This window comes from Nuphar pumila, chromosome 1 (assembly GCF_984573655.1).
Source record: "Nuphar pumila chromosome 1, dmNupPumi1.hap1.1, whole genome shotgun sequence".
NCBI lineage: Eukaryota > Viridiplantae > Streptophyta > Magnoliopsida > Nymphaeales > Nymphaeaceae > Nuphar > Nuphar pumila.
In genome coordinates this window covers 13074978-13092433 of record NC_143249.1, presented here as the reverse complement: position 1 = coordinate 13092433, position 17456 = coordinate 13074978, and the positions used below count along the sequence as shown (strand labels likewise).

The 17456-nt window shown below is 41.7% G+C and overlaps 2 protein-coding genes across 2 annotated transcripts in view; one reads left to right on the top strand and one right to left on the bottom strand.

The window, feature by feature from the left end:
* The first annotated feature begins 6318 nt into the window (after positions 1–6318).
* Positions 6319–8234, top strand: MYB82 (myb domain protein 82). The gene is made up of 3 exons (XM_090010120.1): positions 6319–6457; positions 7197–7326; positions 7724–8234. The coding sequence occupies exons 1-3, from the start codon at positions 6319–6321 to the stop codon at positions 8232–8234; spliced, it is 780 nt and encodes a 259-aa protein (XP_089866246.1).
* A 7486-nt stretch (positions 8235–15720) lies between these two features.
* LOC149848007 (RabGAP/TBC domain-containing protein) overlaps positions 15721–17456 on the bottom strand; it is a 94938-nt gene continuing 93202 nt past the window's right edge. Inside the window, exon 15 of the mRNA XM_090013621.1 lies at positions 15721–16192. Within this exon, the coding sequence (XP_089869747.1) occupies positions 15883–16192 (310 nt within the window). The 3' untranslated portion in view covers positions 15721–15882. The remainder of the gene's footprint in view (positions 16193–17456) is intronic.

Here is a 17456-nt window from a genome sequence, read left to right as displayed (position 1 = left end):
CTGCGTGAATCTTCATATTTTGTTAGAATCTTACCTTATGTCTTCTAAACCGGTTTGACTAGAATTCACTACATTAAACTCTAGTTTGCTGCAATTTTATTTGAGGAAAGGACATTAGCTAGACTTATTTCTGATTAGAAATTTTTTTCTAGATCTACCTATTTGTGGTGTGATTCTATCTCATTTTGAAAAGACTAACCAAAGTTGGAATTAAGGTGGAAGGGCTACTCACATTATAGAAATCACCCTTGAGGTGTTTGTGTATCCAGGTTGAACAGTAAAGTTAAAACTAAAATTGGTTAAAAGAATCTATTGTTTGAAACATGTATGATCTTGGCACTGGTTCATGACGTTCTGTTTGTCAGACTCAGTCACGCTATTTGCATCATATCTCTCAATATAGATAACAAAATTTTGTGTGTAATAGCTCGTTGGCTAACACACACAGCTACAACTTTCATGTTTATCACTTTTATTGAATCAAGTGCCTTGGCTGGAAGAATTATCCTAGAACAGATAGAACAATCTCGTGGGTCACTGTTCAGGATTGTACCTGTTTGCCCCTGTGATCGGATTGTATCTGAGTCATATGACCTTCGATTTAATTGATTTTTGTTTGTGTTTAGACCTTCGATCAAATCTACATGGAATATTCTTGTTCTGATCTGTCTCAACTGGACAGTTTCAGTGTCCTAGCCTATGAACACTAGTCCTCTGTTATGGTGTTTGTCCTATTTTTCTATCATCTATGGTTAAAAAATTACGAATAAGGATTCATTGGAAAGGCGAATTTGTCGCCTACAAATCCTGTGTTGGCACTTTCTATCAGTTAGAAACAAAACTAGGTCAAAATGACCATGGACTAAAACTTGTCAGAGTCTAATAGTCCAGTCTTTAGCTTCTACAAGGGAAGATTCGTTTGGATCTTGGATCGTAGATCGACCCGTTGTCAGATCCACATCATTTTGATATCAGAGCGTATACATGTATTTATGTATCTAGTCCTTAGTTGGGTTCGTATAGTTATTCATTTATTTTTTAAAAGAACAAAAAATATTAGTTTTTATAGTTTATGTCTAGTTTAGATTTTGTTACTCCTGCATCTCATATTAGCGAGACCGACTATAGTTGGGTCGTGTCTCCATCATTTTAGTATCAAAGCTTTGTATTAGGATTTATTTTGATCTTAGAGTATCTTTAGGTTTATTTTTCTCAATGTCTGGGCAATTGAGTGGTCGTGGTCGTAGTCGTGGTGAGCCTAACCTCAAAATTGAAAATTGATACCTTAGGTATGGGAATTGCAACTTGCGAAATCAAGTTGTAGAACTGAATCTAAAAATTTATGATGCTTTGATAGAAAGAGAACATCGATCCGAGCATGGTGTGCATGGATGCCAATGATCTTATAGCCGGTATGACTCCGATCGTAAGTCAGACCCGCATCTACATTCATATGCAGGTAGAATTTTGGATCTGTTTAGGAGATGCAAATGGGAGTTCGGTTTTTCATATCCTAAGTCGAGTTAATGGGAATTCTTCGCATAGGGGACCAAGACAGGGTACTCGTGTGACCTCATCGTTTAGTCCCCAACGCAACCCCACCTCATTTAGGTCTGCTAATTTCAGGGTTAGGTTTAAAGTTGCCTCGTATGCAAGTTAAGAAGTTGAAGAAAACCTCATTTTTTATGACTTAGAATCTCAGAAAATTGAAAAAGTCATAGGGAAGAACGAGAATTTAGAAATTGGTTTGAATCTCGAAGAGTCCCACTGCAAAGAGGTTGATCTTACATTTGATATTTTCGTGAAAGAACCTTTAGAGGAACCTTTTCATGAATTCTTTGGCGATCCAATATTTGACGAGGTCGATGAGAAAGATGAAGAGGAAACTTCACCTGAATTGGAGGATGATCCTATAGCCACTACGGCCTTGGCCACACTCTCTTTGAGAAAAAAAGGCAGTGGTAGACGATTTTGTTTGTTGAGAAGACTTAGAATTAAGCATCTGAAGTCACTTTTGTTGATTAAGCAATAGATCAAAGATCTTAGAAAATCTAGTGAGCTTATTGAGAGAAGTAGTTACTATTCTAATAAAAATCTCATAGGCTTGAGTTAGCTCATTAAGGGTGTACTAAACCATATCTCCATCATAAACAAGTTCATCAACTACACATAATGAGTTTGCAAGAAACTTTACATGATTTAAATATTCTATAATGATCTTCCCTTCCTTTTTCACGTTTTGGAGATCATGTTTTAGTTGGAGGATTCTCACACTTGAATGAGATACATAAGACTGCTCTAATGCAATACACGCTTATCTGACGGATGAGACTCGAGTAATTTGTCATAATATGACCGAAGCAGGTTATATGTCCCCCCCCCGAACAGGGATGGTAGCTCCATCTCATGTTCGGGGGTTCTCAAAGAGCGCCACGTATTTAAGCCTGTGCATCTCGTATCCCCATGTTTGTCAGCATTAATTAGCATTGGAGTTTGATGCGATTGCAAAGACATAAGTACCCTCTCTTCCATTGGTGCCAAAAAAAATATCGATTCTAGAAAATGAGTGATTGTAAAGACTTAAGTGCCCCGAAGATGATTATTTAAGACCCAGTCTCTACAGTGCAGGATTATCCGAGAAAGAAATCTCTCCTGGAGGAGGCCATGAACATCAACCTTCTCACTCACTCTCTCCCTTCTCTTTCTGCTTCTATGCACATCTAGCAGAAGATCCTACATTGCTCTATCAAGCACCGACTGACTTGCACATTGACTGTTGTGGAGCCTGATTCAGAGTTTTTACCCTTATAGGAGGAGAGTTTGGGGGCTCCTCTCAGCGTGGGTAGCATCATTCAACTAAATGAGTTGTAGATCTTGATTCAGAGTTTTTACCCTTATAGGAGAGGGGTCTGGGGGCTCCTCCCAGCGTGAGTAGCATCATTCAACTTGAAGAGTTGAGGAGTATGATTCAGAGTTTTTACCCTTACAGAAGGGGGGTCTAAGGGCTCCTCCCAGCGTGGGTAGCATCATTCAACTTGATGAGTTGTGGAGCTTGATTTAGAGTTTTTGCTCTTATAGGAGGAGGGTTTGGGGGCTCCTCTCAACGTGGATAGCATCGTTCAACTTGATTCGTTGTGGAGCCTGATTCAGAGTTTTTTTTTCTTACAAGTGGGGGTTTGGGGGATCCTCCCAGCGTGGGTAGCATCGTTCAACTTGATTCGTTGTGGAGCCTGATTTAGAGTTTTTGCCCTTACAGGAGGGGGGTCCGGGGGCTCCCCCCGGCACGGATCCCGGATGTCGTGGTCAAAAAATGCACAGAGTGTCATGGTGAGAAAGACATATGTTTGTTCCAAGCAATTTTGGAAAAAATCAATGGAAAATCCAACAAGGAGCATGCCAGAATCAAGATGTGGATGTCAAGCGAGAATGGTGTTGTGCAACTCAAATAATATAGAATAATAGGGATATGGTTTTTACTTAAAATGGGGAATGAAATGACAATAGAAATCATTGAAAATTTACAGAAATAAAGTAGACTCAATAACAAAGACACCACTTTTTACAGATTTGGAATATGACCTTTGGTTAGGGAGATATGACCCTGACAAGTTGGTCCTAATTCGGGTAGCGATTTACAGCGATTTGTTTACTGAATAACACTACAAATCGCTATAGTGATTTGCGAAAGACACTACAAATCGCTATAGTGAGATCCACCAACACTATAAATCGTTGTGGGGCTCGTTGAAGACCCCAAAACACTGTAAATCGCTATAGTGATTTGCGAAAGACACTACAAATCGTTGTTGAAAAGCCGGATAACACTATAAATCGTTATGGGGCTCGTTGGAGACCCAAAAATACTACAAATCGCTGTAGGAAAGCTCAATAATACTATAAATCGCTGTAAATCGTTGTGGGGCTCGCAGGATCCACGTCGAGGGGGAGCCCCCGGACCCCCCTCCTGTAAGGGAAAAAACTCTAAATCAGGCTCTGCAACTCATCAAGTTGAATGATGTTACCCACGCTAGGAGGAGCCCCCAAACCCCCTTCTGTAAGGGCAAAAACTATGAATCAGGCTCCACAACTCATCAAGTTGAACGATGCTACAGTCAGTGTGCAGGTCAGTCGGTGTTTGATGGAGCAATATAGGATCATCTGTTGGATGTGCACAAAAGTAGAGAGAGAAGGGAGAGAGAGTGAGAGGGTTGATGTTCATGGTCATCTCTAGGGGGAACTTTTTGCCGCCCTTGATTTCTTCTCTAGAGAGAGAGGGTTTTACAGTGTTTTACAGAGAAGGAAGAAGAAGAAGATGGCGATGAAAAGTTCAAACAGACATTTTTGATGGCTCAGGTCAACATCATCCTCGACTTTCTGGATGGAGGACATGTTTGTCCTTTTTTTGAATTGTTTGTTTTTTCTTTTTTGAATGAAGAGCATTTTTGTCATTTTCTTAAACTATCGCTTTATGAGAAGAATAGCAAAAAGGGGTACTTAAGTCTTTGCAACCACACCAGACTTCAATGCTAAGTGATGTCAACATACACGGGAATACAAGCCCCATGTGCTTGTATACGTGGTGCTCATTCAGACCCCCGAACACAGACGTGGGATTCAATGAATCATCAGGGGAGAACATACACCACCCTCTCTAATATGACCTATATAACAACAACCTTGATCTAACTCAAGGCGAGTTGGACAACACACTTTCATGTAATGAAATCTGAATTTGGTTTTAGTTGCTCACCTTCTCTGGCAAACAAAGTTCGCATAGGGTGGGGACCATCTATGTACTTTATGAGGTCCTGACTGTACATGACAAACTCTATATGAGAGCACCACAAGAAGTAGTTGTTCATGTCTAATTTCACTAACACAAGGGAGAACACATTTCATTGGACTACTGGATTGGTCACCAGGGAGGACAAGCTTAACGTCATTAAGGGGACAGGGAAGCACTTCACCAGCTACATGAACTTGCATGCAGGAGCCATTGAGGCTCTGATACCATGTAAAATTTTAGGCCTAGCAGGAATGTTATGCAAATAGGATCACACTCACAGAGAAAAGACCAAAATTTTATAGTGGTTTGGTCAACTTGACCTACATCCACTATTGGGCATCCCCCCCCCTCTCTCTCTCTCTCTCTCTCTCTCTCTAGACGACAGAGAGGAGGAAGCATCCTCCCTTTTTATACAAATTATCAAGGGGTTTACAATGAGTAGGATTCCTTAAACACAAGGAGTTCATATTCAGGTTTGACTCCTCCTGATTATAAACTTGTTTTAATACATCCTGAATAAGAGTCTTCCTCTCTACATGCTTGGTCTCCTTGTGAGGTTGGTTTTCTTAGAGAGACGACCACCAGGACAAGGACTATCTATTCCAACGTGTGAGGCATCTTCTGGAGAGTCCACTTTAACATGTAGTCCAATAGGGTGAGAGATTATTGCTGGATTTGAACCTAGATCTGGATCTAGACTCATCTTCACACTAAGATGAAGGTACCAGATCAAACCCCACTAGGTGCACAGGTGTGTCTGTAGGTGGATCGCGTAAGGCAGGGTGGTCATGCAGCCCCGCCTGGGGTTTTCCTTACTTCGACCAGGGTTCCAAGTCATAAAAAAAATCGTCAAAGCTGTAGGCTGTAAAACATTTTACTCCTAGTGTGCATACAAGCCCAACTCCAAGAAGCCCTTATTGACTCCTTATATAGCACACCCAAGGATACTAGAACCTATCCTAACGTCTAGTATCCTTTTTCACTACCCTCAAAACATACCACGAACGGGCAGTTCTGTCATACGGACCTTATATGCCAGAACATTGATTGGACCATTATAGTGTCAGCAAGGTTTTAACAAAACAGGACGCTTGATGCAATCGATATACTAATCATAAGAGCCATAATATATTAAACATTACTTTCTGTGCCAACAGTGGTACCAGCAGACAGTGGCATATCACATTTCAATAATAGAATGAGAGGTAAGGTGAGGCTAAGGGGGCACTATTTTGATTAGCTGGTGAGATGGTGGTGGCATATGCACGAACTTCAAGGAGTCTGGCTCAGGAATTCTGGGTCCCAAACAACTGAGAATGCAATTCAAAAAAGTAATGACTGGTTTTCCCAAAAAACGTGAGTAGTGTATGGACCTTGAGTGATGAGAAAAGAATAAATTTTTAAAGTTTGGATTTAGATTGTCTTGAGGGCCAAACTATATATAAAGTCCTTCCTGGCCCTTCTTGTGATTGTGGTCATTCATTTAAAATTCCCTTCGCAATAGGTGGCGGTGTTACATATTGGGTGCAGATATGGTGGAAGAGGAAAAGAGAGAGAAGTCCAAGAGAGAGCTCAACAGAGGGCCATGGAAAGCTGAAGAAGATAGGCTTCTAACAAAGTATGTTGAAACCCATGGTGAAGGGAAGTGGGCTACCGTCTCCAAGAGATCAGGTGTATTTCCATGACTCAAAACACTATGCAGAAGTTGAGTAACTAGTCTTTGAGCCTGTGGATGCTTGAGCCCAAGTCCCCATGAACCGAGTCCTAACACCAGATCTGAGTTCCGAGGAACTCACACTTTGTGTTTTAGTCCTACCCTGTAAATTAACCAAGCCTCTGGTAGCCTATACTGGTTTGGCAACAGACTTTGTCTTAGATCAAGTTATTTTTGCAGTAGCAATTAGCTAGATAGACTTGATAAGTGTTTCATTTACTGAAACACCTGAACCTCTAGTCACCCATTAGTCACTCACTCACCTCTGTTTTGAAGAATCACATTCTAGCACCATGCTTTTGTAAATCCAGGTTAAGGCCTTCATCTCCTGTTTGATGCTCATTCACAAGCACGCAAAACTACAAATGATGCCTATGTCCGTGCACGCACGTGTGTGCGTGTGTGTATTTTGCAATGATAACTTATCATGTAATGCTCATTTATTTAGTGGGTGCGATAAGTACAATGTTTAACGGCTTAGATATAAGTCTAAAGTCAGATCTCAACTGTAGCAGTCTCGCCAGACCAACCAAGATTATAGGTAAAAATGAGCTAACATTTCAGCTAATGAGTAGGTACTGCTAATTTAGATTTGGAACCCTCTCTCTATTTTGCTTCATGATAATAGCACTATAGCACGGTTCATTGTTATATAAATGCCTTGTGGGTATGACATTGTAAATAGCAACCCTGCAGGACTCTTAAGAGGAGGAAAGAGCTGCAGGTTAAGATGGATGAATCACCTGAGGCCCAATCTGAAGCATGGTGGAATGTCTGAGGAGGAAGAAGACCTCATCATCAGATTGCATAAGCTGCTAGGAAACAGGTAAACCAATTAAGTCACTTTCTCCTTTCTATACTACTTTTTTTTAGATAGTCCAAGGGAAACCCCACCCCCCATCACTGACCGTACATTGGTTGGCCTCTGGATGGTAAAACCCTTGAGGCCCCCTTGCCAACTGGAGAGTTTACCCAGCTTCAACCTTGCGGCAAGAGACACCACCTGTGGGTTTCTGACTTGTGACACCCCCCCGTCAACTTGGTGACATTCAATATACTTCTTTTTCTAGTAATTTATTACACAAAGAAACCACATCTGGAAACAGAGACCAGGCTGTTCTGGTCTTAACCTGCCATACCTATGGTCGCCTTTCTGGCAGCCTAAAACCATATGTCATTGTGTTTTCTTTGTAATGTTGTCTCTTTCACATGTGAATTGTAAGGTGGTCATTGATTGCCGGTCGACTTCCTGGACGGACTGATAATGATGTCAAGAACCACTGGAACACTCGTTTGAGCAAGAAGTTAGGAAGAAGGGGCTCCTCTTCAAAGCCTACTTGGCCCTCTGTTCGAACCCACCAAGCCAATAGCAAGAGGCAAAAGGCAGTCAAGGAGTCTAGCCCAGCACCAATGTTCGTACAAGATCCATTATACATAAAAGAGGTCAAGGAAGATGTCTTGAATGGTGACCTCAACCCCACATTTAGCAATAATAACAATGACAACAATGAGAATGAGAATACAGTGAACAATAATAACAGTGATGATAAGGACAATGAGTGGTCTGAATACGTGGAATGTGATGCAGTGTTTCTTGAAGGGCCATACATGCCATCCCTAGATTCCATGGATTTGTTGGAGTCCTTTGGGTACGGCATGGAATATATGCCTTGGGATTTCACACAGTATAACCATAACTTCTTTCATGATGTTAATGACGACATGTTTTCATGACGACATAAAGTGGCTGAGATCTCATTATTTTTCTTTGTTTTTATATGCTGGTGTTTTTTTCTGGAGTTGTAGCCGCAGAGTCCAGTGACGCTACTGCTGTTATAGAAATGCAATAGCTGATCGTCTGAATAGAGCTACGTGGTCTTGTAATTTTTTGTTTGCATGTGGATCAGGGAGTTGGTCTTCATTAAGCCAAAGCCTAAGGCAGTGTTTGTGTAAGAATAAATAAACCTCTTTCTCAAAGGCAGATTGCTTGACTGACTTGGGAGTTTAGATGCCATTTACATGTAGATGACCATTTTGAGAATTCTCAACTCTTCTAAAGTAAATGTCACTTTCTTTCTCTCTTTTTTTTTTCTTTTTTTCTCCCTGATAAAAAAACACAAGAAAGAAGTTTCACCCAAATCCTGTGTTTGTTTTCAGTGGAAACGAGTTCCATAAGGATAAGCGCCTCTGTTAATCCATGGGCAGTGTACTTGAGTTCCACCAAACTACAAAATCACAGAACTCATTTCCTATTAGAATTCAGAAAATTTGCACCGTGGGGAATGAATGCCCCAAACGTTGAACTTGCCTTTCAACTTAGAATGCCTTAAACCAACCCTAGGTGTGGTTAGATGATCGGGCCACTTTACAAAGTACTCGGAACACACAAAACACAGAAAATCTCTATGCGTGCAGCGATTTTCTGTGTAAAACACAAAACACAGAAAATTGCTACACGCACGGTGATTTTCAGTATTTTGTGCGGCCCGAGTACGTTGTAAAACACAAAACACAAAAAATCACTATGCGTGCAGCGATTTTGTGTAAAATACAAAACACGGAAAACCGCTACACGAACAGCAATTTTCTGTGTTTTGTGTGGCCTGAGTACTTTGTGAAGTACTCGATCACGATCACTGGATCTGCTCCTCCCACTTAGCCAGATGTACACAGCCCTAGTGGGTTTCAGTGCAGTTAATTATTGACAATAATTCTTGGTTTTGAGCACGACAAGGAGCACTACCGATGGACAAACTTGGCATTAGATTATTGAACTTGTAAAATAGGAGACCTGTACAAGTAGACCCTACTCAGACCTGCTTCAAGTGAGCCACAAACATGGTCATAAGGAGTTCTGTTCCTGTCCAAAGGTTTTCAGTGTTACATACTGGAAAGGCACGTATTGAAAATTAGCTGTGTTTGGGATGGCATGTGTTGCCAAAATGGGGTGTTTAGGATGGAGTTGCCAAAAATATCCTCGTGTGAATGGTGTTGAAATGTGGCGCTGAACTCCATTAATAATGCAGTGTTTTGGCAATACTGCTGCTCCCAAACAGCAGAGAACAGCACTGGAGTAAACAACCACGATGGAGGATCAGGTGCAATGTGATTGCACACTTTTAGTGTGCTGCTGCACCTGATCACACCCTTGATGTTTGGGATACAGCCTGTCAGCTGTGGGCCCCAGCAGATGGAGGTGATCAGGTTCAGCAGCACACCAAAAATGTGCAATCACTTTGCACCTGATCTTCCCTCACCACAACACACCTTCCAATTTAAGGCTCCCATATAGAGGTTTAATATTTTAAAATAAGAATCTTCTACTACACAAGACATTGTTCTAGAGAACAGTGGCAGGAGCCATACTTGATGGAGCTCAAACCCACTACAACAAAAGCAAAAATCTCTTTCAGGAAAGCAAAAAATCAACACCTAAAGAACTTTAATCATTCTATCATCATTGGCATTTTTTTACAATCACATGAGCTTCGTATTTGCTGTCTCCTAACATTATTGTTTTCCTTTTCACTGGATCAGCTTCAGAAAAATGCCAGATTATCATTCAAAGGCAATTTTATTGGCAGACGCTAGCTGTAAGACAAGATTGCTTTAGTTAAAGAGTGAACAGCTATTGGCCACTCGATTATATGTGGTTCAATCCTAATTATAGTGGTCCCTGGCTGCTACACGGGCAGTCAAGGTTCCATTCTCATGGGTGTTGCCCCTCTAGGCAAGCCAATGGCCAGCATAGGCCCCTGGGGCAGGGGTCTTAGCCTTAGAATTTTACACCGCCAGCACAACGATCATAGGTATGGCAGGCTGAGCTAGCATGACCAGGTCTTCATGTTGGGTGCAGTTTCTTCGGGCTATAAATGAAAAAAAATTATAGTGCACGGAATAAAGAACTATTAACAAAAGCATTAAACCCTTGTCCATCGCCCAATGCAGCCTCCTAGTAGCCTTGCTAGTTCCAGCCAAAGCCTCTCCTTTAAACATGGTACAGTTCTATCAAATTTGGCTATTGCTTAGGGCAATCCTCCACACCAAAGTCTAATAGTTGTTATCTCAAACCAGATCTTCGAATAGCAGCATCCGTGTCACGGGCTAATTCTCCGTGGCGCTAGGCAAACGCAACCGGGCTAGCTTAACGGCCCTAGGTCCTGCACATCACCCAATGTGGGTCTGTCAAAATGATTATTGGCACTGCATATCACCTCATACACAGCTGCCTAGAAAGATATTTAGCCCTACGCACCACCTCATGCATAGTGACCTAGTCCAAGCCATACACCACCCTATGCATGGCACCACAGTACTCTTTAAGAAGCAATTATCATTAGAATGCTGAAGAGGGGGCAACACTCACACCCCTCCCAACCAACAACCAATCCATTGTGCCACAAGGCAGCAATGCAACCTCTTGAAAGCCTCACCCAAGAGACCTGCTGGTACTTCACTATTGGAAAAATGTCATTGCCAACTCCTAACCAGTTGATTGCTTTATGTCTTAGTGAGCAACACTACCTAGATCACACATAGACGCCTAGGCACTCACTTGCCAAGCCCAGTGCCATTATGAATGGTTTAAGGCCACCTAATGTGATCGCCATAGAAATTAGCCTTAACCCACAAGAACCCCTGTGTGTACCAAACGTTATGCATAAGATACTATTATCCTGAGAGGTACTCCATCCAATCTCCAAAGGCACCCTCCAATCCATTCACCCAACACAATGCAGAACAATACACCATGTTAATATTGTTGCCCATCAAATGCCATGCTACCACCACACGTCACTGATAGCCCAACGCATACCGCTTCCTACTATGCCTGATGCATTTTTCATTAAATTGTATTTCACACTACCCTTGCCACATCCTGACCCTTGTAACTCCGGACAGTTCACACACATCTAATGCCAAACATGCTTGTCTACTTGAACGTCAAGGGCCCTCTATCACCCGCATGATTAGTTGTGTCAGCGATGTTGCCTCAAAACACCCACTACACACGACAACGTTTGTTCTCACCGAGACTATGCATACACATCGACCTCAAACACCAGGTGCCCTCTTTCACCTGCGTGCCCAACAACGCCTACGAGGTTAGTCTATAACAGTCTCCCTCACCCAACTCTTCAACATCTTAGTCGAAGTTGGCGCTAGTAGGAACATGGTCTTCACTCAAATTCTCAGTTTCCCTTCACACATATCTCTTTGGTCTCATTTCACCTCACCCCTCTCCAACTTGAAGCCCTTTCTCCAAAAGATCCAACTTTAACAATGGCGCCTTTCTTGTACATACACTTCCTTTGTGCATGACCAACATATTTCCAACTTTGGGCGTCCACTTCGCCCTAACTCCAACACTCAACGCACATGGCTCACACATTGATGGTCGCAACAAGAAGTCAATTTTGAGGGGTTCTACCATCAACTTTCCTTGTAAAACCTCATCGACCTTTCACTTGTCTCGATTACTTCAAGTTCCATCAATTCCATTCGACAAGGATCTCCAACACGGGACATGCCTACATGTCACCTCTCAGGGTGTCTGGTTTTCCCTGAGAGTCATCAACTGAGCGACAACCAAGGAATCTATTTTGCACAACCCTCCAACATGAGTGAAAGTTAAAGAATTTGCTTCTTGTTGTCCTCAACACTACGAGCGATAGCCGAGCATTCACCTCATGTTATCCCCAACACCAAAGGCCTCCTTGCCCCAAGGCACTCTACCAACATCCTCACTAGCATGATCCCCTCATCGAAGATTTGTCAACACGTTGTGTCTTTCAGTGTGCTTTTCTATCAAATTGCCCATCTTTCCAAGATACTTTCCAACAAAGAATAATTTTCTTACTAAAACATGCGACCATCCTCAAAACTTCAGGCACTCAAACCCTTGGGCGTGCTTCGCGCCCATGAAAATATCAACCAATGTTGCTTCCAGGCACTTGGACTTCCATCCTATGGCACATTCTCCTGGCCTTACCTCGACATTGTCACAACACCCAACATGTTGTATCTCATACCACGATGCACCTCAAGTCACTTCGACAACGGTCCATCACTCTCTTGCGGCCCAGTGATGTCCCAAGCCTCGAACCTAAGGGCTTTTCATCTAACAAAACCGATGCATGTCTCTTACTCCCATTGTGTTTTGAGAAAAAAATTGAGTTGAGTGGGTGCCCTATCCCCAATGGAGTCATTGTCCACCAACCTTGCATATTGTCACATTATGCACCTCATCTGCCTTGCTAGGATCTTGACACTTCTGCACTCATGTTGCTATCAAACCCATGCACAAGCCCTTACTCTTTTGTCGTGGTTGACAACCAAAAGTCTTTCCTTTGTGGGTGGTGCTTTTTATCACCTCTTTGTTGCTTCCCTAACTATGCAATTTGTGCATGCCACAAACACATCCTATACCATGCTTGCATGTGCCCAAATGACATTGTGTCCCATACTGCGTGCATGCTCAGTTATGCTACAAAGCTAGTCTATAATGCTCTCCACCACCCATCTCTTTGACATCTCGTCAAAGTCTGAACCACGTAGAGGAGGAGTCTCGCATCTTTTGCCAATTTTTCTTAGCCTCGACTTCGGTTTGCTCTGCCCAACAGTTGAACTCCAATAAAGGCTCTCCTTAGGCTCAGGCACTCTATTGCATGTCAAAAAGTGCTAGTCTCTAACACAAGAGTTGATCGCTCTGCAACTCTTTTGGCACCATAACATTCACACCTCAATGATATGTTCATGGCCCAACGCATGATGTCAAGCCCCCAAGCAAAGTGTTGATCCCAAGCACAATCGATGATATGAGTCCTTTTACTTCTGATATTAAACCAGCCATCAAATTTTCACACCGCAAACTTCGCAAGGACCCCTTCATGCACACCACACAAGCATCCAGTATAATTACTCAACCATCGACAACAACCAATAAGCCAGTAATTCTGAAACCAAACCTGGACCAGAAACAACCTTCACTTCACCACTACAGATTTCGTAAACACTACATACCTCAACACGCCTTATCACATGAGAGTACACAATATGCTACTCAAACATCAACAGTGTCACCATGAATCATTTTGCTCTAATATCAGTTGTCACGAGCTAATTCTTTGCGAGCTCGTACAGTGCCAAGTGAACCCAACCTGGCCAGCCTAACGACTCTAGGCCTCGCACATCACCCTATGTGTGACTGCTAAAATGATCATTGACATTGTCATCACCCCCATACATACACAACTGCTTCGACAGATGTTTGATCGTACGCACCAGCTAATACGCAATGACTTAACCCAAGTCACGGCTCTACGCACCACCCTATGCATGACACCACAATACTCTTCACGAATGTGTGGAAGCATATATCATTCAAGTGCCGAAGATTGGACAACACTCATGCCCTTTCGAACCAACAACCAATCTAATAGTAACAGTGTGCCCACCAAGGCAGCGATATGACATCCTGAAAGCATCACCCAAGAGATTTGCAAGTACTTCACAACTAGGAAAGGTCATTGTCGAACCCCAATCAATTGATAGCTTTATGTCTTAGTCAACAATGCTACCCATATCACTCACCAACGCTTAAGCACTTGCTCAACCCCATGCCACCATGCACGATTGGAACCACTTAATGTGATCTATGAGAAAATTAACCCTAAATCACATGCACCCTCACGCATACCAAACACTACGCATTAGATACTCTTTATCCCAAATTGAGAGGTACTTCATCCAACCAACACAGTGCACCATATATGTTGCGCCACATACTATCATACTGACACTGATATTGTTGTCAATCGCATGCCATGCTACCACCGCACGTCACTGATAGCCCAATGCATACCACCCGCTACTACGCCTAATGCATTTTTCACTCAATGGTGCTTCACACTATCATTGTCACATTTTGACCCTCACAACGGGAGCGAGGTGTGATCCTTGACTCAACGATACCTTAGATTATGAAAACCGAAAAACCTAACTCCATACAGAGGTGGTGAGATAGAGGGAGCAATGCCCTCGTCCCTACGTGGACTCGGATGCTGTTAGAGTTGTTGATTGAGTTGTTCCTTAACCCAAAAGGTTAATGAGCTACTATTGTTGTTGGTAAAGAGGAAGAAAAAACCAATAATGTATAGATTTTTTTTTTCTCGTTAACAAAGAGTGCTTTCTTATTGTGCTTACCCTTTTGAAAAGAGTAAGTAATAGTTATCTACTTATTTTAAAAAGGGTATTGATTTGTTAGCTTACCCATTTTAAAAGGTATTGACAGGTAGGGGTGGCCATCAGGCCAGCTCGATTAGGGCCCAACCCATGTTTTGGCTCAAGCCCAGTCTGACTCAGTTCTACACGGGCTCAGGCTGGGCTGGGACCAGGCCTGTCAGGCCCTGTGTAAATTACACAGGTGCTTGGCCTGATTAGGGCCTGGTTATCTATTCAGACAGGACCCAGCCCATCTTGATTTGGTCCTCAGCTGCAAAATGCCGCCCGAGTCTGAACCGCCAGATGGTCATCCCTACCAACAGCTGAAGCAACACAGGCCACAATTCAAAAGGTGATATAAAAAGTCAAATTTGATTAAATACTTAAAAATCTGTTTGTAGAGTATTATTTCAGATATCCTGCGGGAGAATCAATCTAAAAGTCTTCAAAATGCAGACCAATGTGGAAACCGCATGGTTTTTGTAAGTTAAGGTAAATAATGAACAGATGAGGTTAGAGGCAAGCGGTAGGCAGCGGCATCAAAAGTAGCCAGTCGGTGACTCTGACCTGCATCAAACTGCGTCCTTTTTGTGAGATATGAGACCAATTTCATAGGTAACTCGGCAAACGAGACTCACCTGTGAACTGGCTGATACATAAACCCAAATGTGGATCAGGTCAACCATTTGAGACCGGGACAGTTCTAACGAGAATTCACCCCTTTTAATAACACCGCATGCATGAGAGAGAGAGACGGGTTGTTTAATACCACACCAATAGAATTTGTTCAGTCCTTTTATTAGCATCAATCTATACCATCCGAATAAAGACATAGTAAAAATGCCTTAATTTACAATGAATCCTCATCTTTCATGTCCTTCATTCTCATACCTTATTTCATACACATTCAAGATACATGTCCAATTCATGCATCTCTTTCTCTCTCTGAAAATAAAGGTTTTATAAAAGTGACAACCATACTGGAGACAAATTTCAGTGACTGGAAAAGCATGTGGTTCTTATTATCAGATATAAGTCGGCAACGGGAAAATATACATCTAAAATGTTTGCATAAAAGCTTACTTACAATCCATGAATGACAAAAAAATACAAAAAATAAAAAAAAAATTACATGAAAGTGCATAGATTGTTACATCCATCAGCACTGTGGATATATGCCACTTTCAATAGGCATAGAAGGCGGTGTTCCAGGGGGAATACAATTAGCACCCCTTTCACCAGCGCAGATGCACAGAGCTTCTGCATCCCTAAGAGTCCCCTCCAGGTCAATATGGCAACTAAGTTCATTGATGAACTTTAAGAGCGTGTCAAAATCCATCTGCTCATCCATGATTTTCTTACGGTATCTTTTAAGTATGGCAACACATATATACAAGTGGAAGTGCTCAGACAAGTAATATGTCCATAAGACCTCCCACAATCGCATTGTCTGATCATACTCAAATTCCCTGGTGTGACAAATTGAAAAAAGAAAATTAGATCCATGGATAAAGAAATAAAGGCATTACAGGACCTATGGGCTCAGTAATGACATAGGTGAAACAAACAAGAATAAAACCTATAAACTACAGATCTGGAGGTATTCCAAGGATGAGAAACATATCAGAATGATATCACTGATAACACCTGCATCCTGACAAATATATATATATATATATATATATATATATATATATATATATATATATATATATATATATATATATATATATATATATATATATATATATATAAAATGACTGCTTCACATCATTTTTTTGTTGAGAAGCATGTAGAGGGGTCATGAATACCAGTATGGGAATTCACGTTGCACATGTTTCGTTGGTTCCATGTTGACAAGCATGTGGTATGGGAAGTCGCATTGCACATGTTTCCATTTGAATAAGAAATAGTGGTCTTCCACAGGATAATGCACCATATGTAATCAAAGAGCATTCAATAGATTATAATCTTCAGACTACAGAAGAAGATTATAGGAGAATAAAAGATTACAAAATATCATGAGATGAAAAGTGGAGATGCCAAAAACAGATTCACTTCTCATTAGGTGAATGATTAGGCAACAAAAAAACATATAAGTGTAAACTGCAAAAGTGGACCCTGAAGCCCATCTGCTTAAGTGAAACTACTACCAAACTCCTAGGTTATTCGACGAGAATGCAAGTCAGAGCTTCCCCTGAGCCATACTACCATTGGGTGGGGGGCTGTTAATGATTAGGCAATAAGCAAGAATATGAATGTATGTTGCAGAAGTGGACTCTTAAGCCCATCTGCTTAAGTGAAACTACTAATTAGTTCCTAGCTTACCCAACCAGAATGCACAGTAGAACCTCTTCTGGGCAATGCTACTTTCACTGAAACAGAATTCAGGAACATATGTGAACAAAAGCAGTTAATAAAATTAGACGTGTCAACATCATAAGTTGGCATTGATCTATTATTTCAACCAACTTGATGGGGAATGTGACAAGAGAATAGAGAGTCATGCCTGTCCATATTCATGTTGACCAGTTTGACCATGGCTTTGACTCGGATTTTTGGGGTTGACTGACATGTATTCTTATTCATATCTTCAATTTTTTTGTCATGATAAAAATTTTAACATAAACCTCATTTATCTAGAGCACGATTCTCTTAAGTGGCATTTAGGCATCAGCATCACTTAGGTGTCGAGGGGCTGGCAGCCTGGCATGCAGGTGTTGCCTACATAGT

What these genes read in the sequence shown, in the direction of transcription:
- MYB82 (XM_090010120.1), top strand. Translation starts at nt 6,319, where the DNA reads ATGGTGGAAGAGGAAAAGAGAGAGAAGTCCAAGAGAGAGCTCAACAGA. An exon ending in TACCGTCTCCAAGAGATCAG is followed by an intron (nt 6,458 to 7,196) that starts GTGTATTTCCAT and finishes GCAACCCTGCAG; the next exon opens with GACTCTTAAGAGGAGGAAAG. An exon ending in CATAAGCTGCTAGGAAACAG is followed by an intron (nt 7,327 to 7,723) that starts GTAAACCAATTA and finishes GTGAATTGTAAG; the next exon opens with GTGGTCATTGATTGCCGGTC.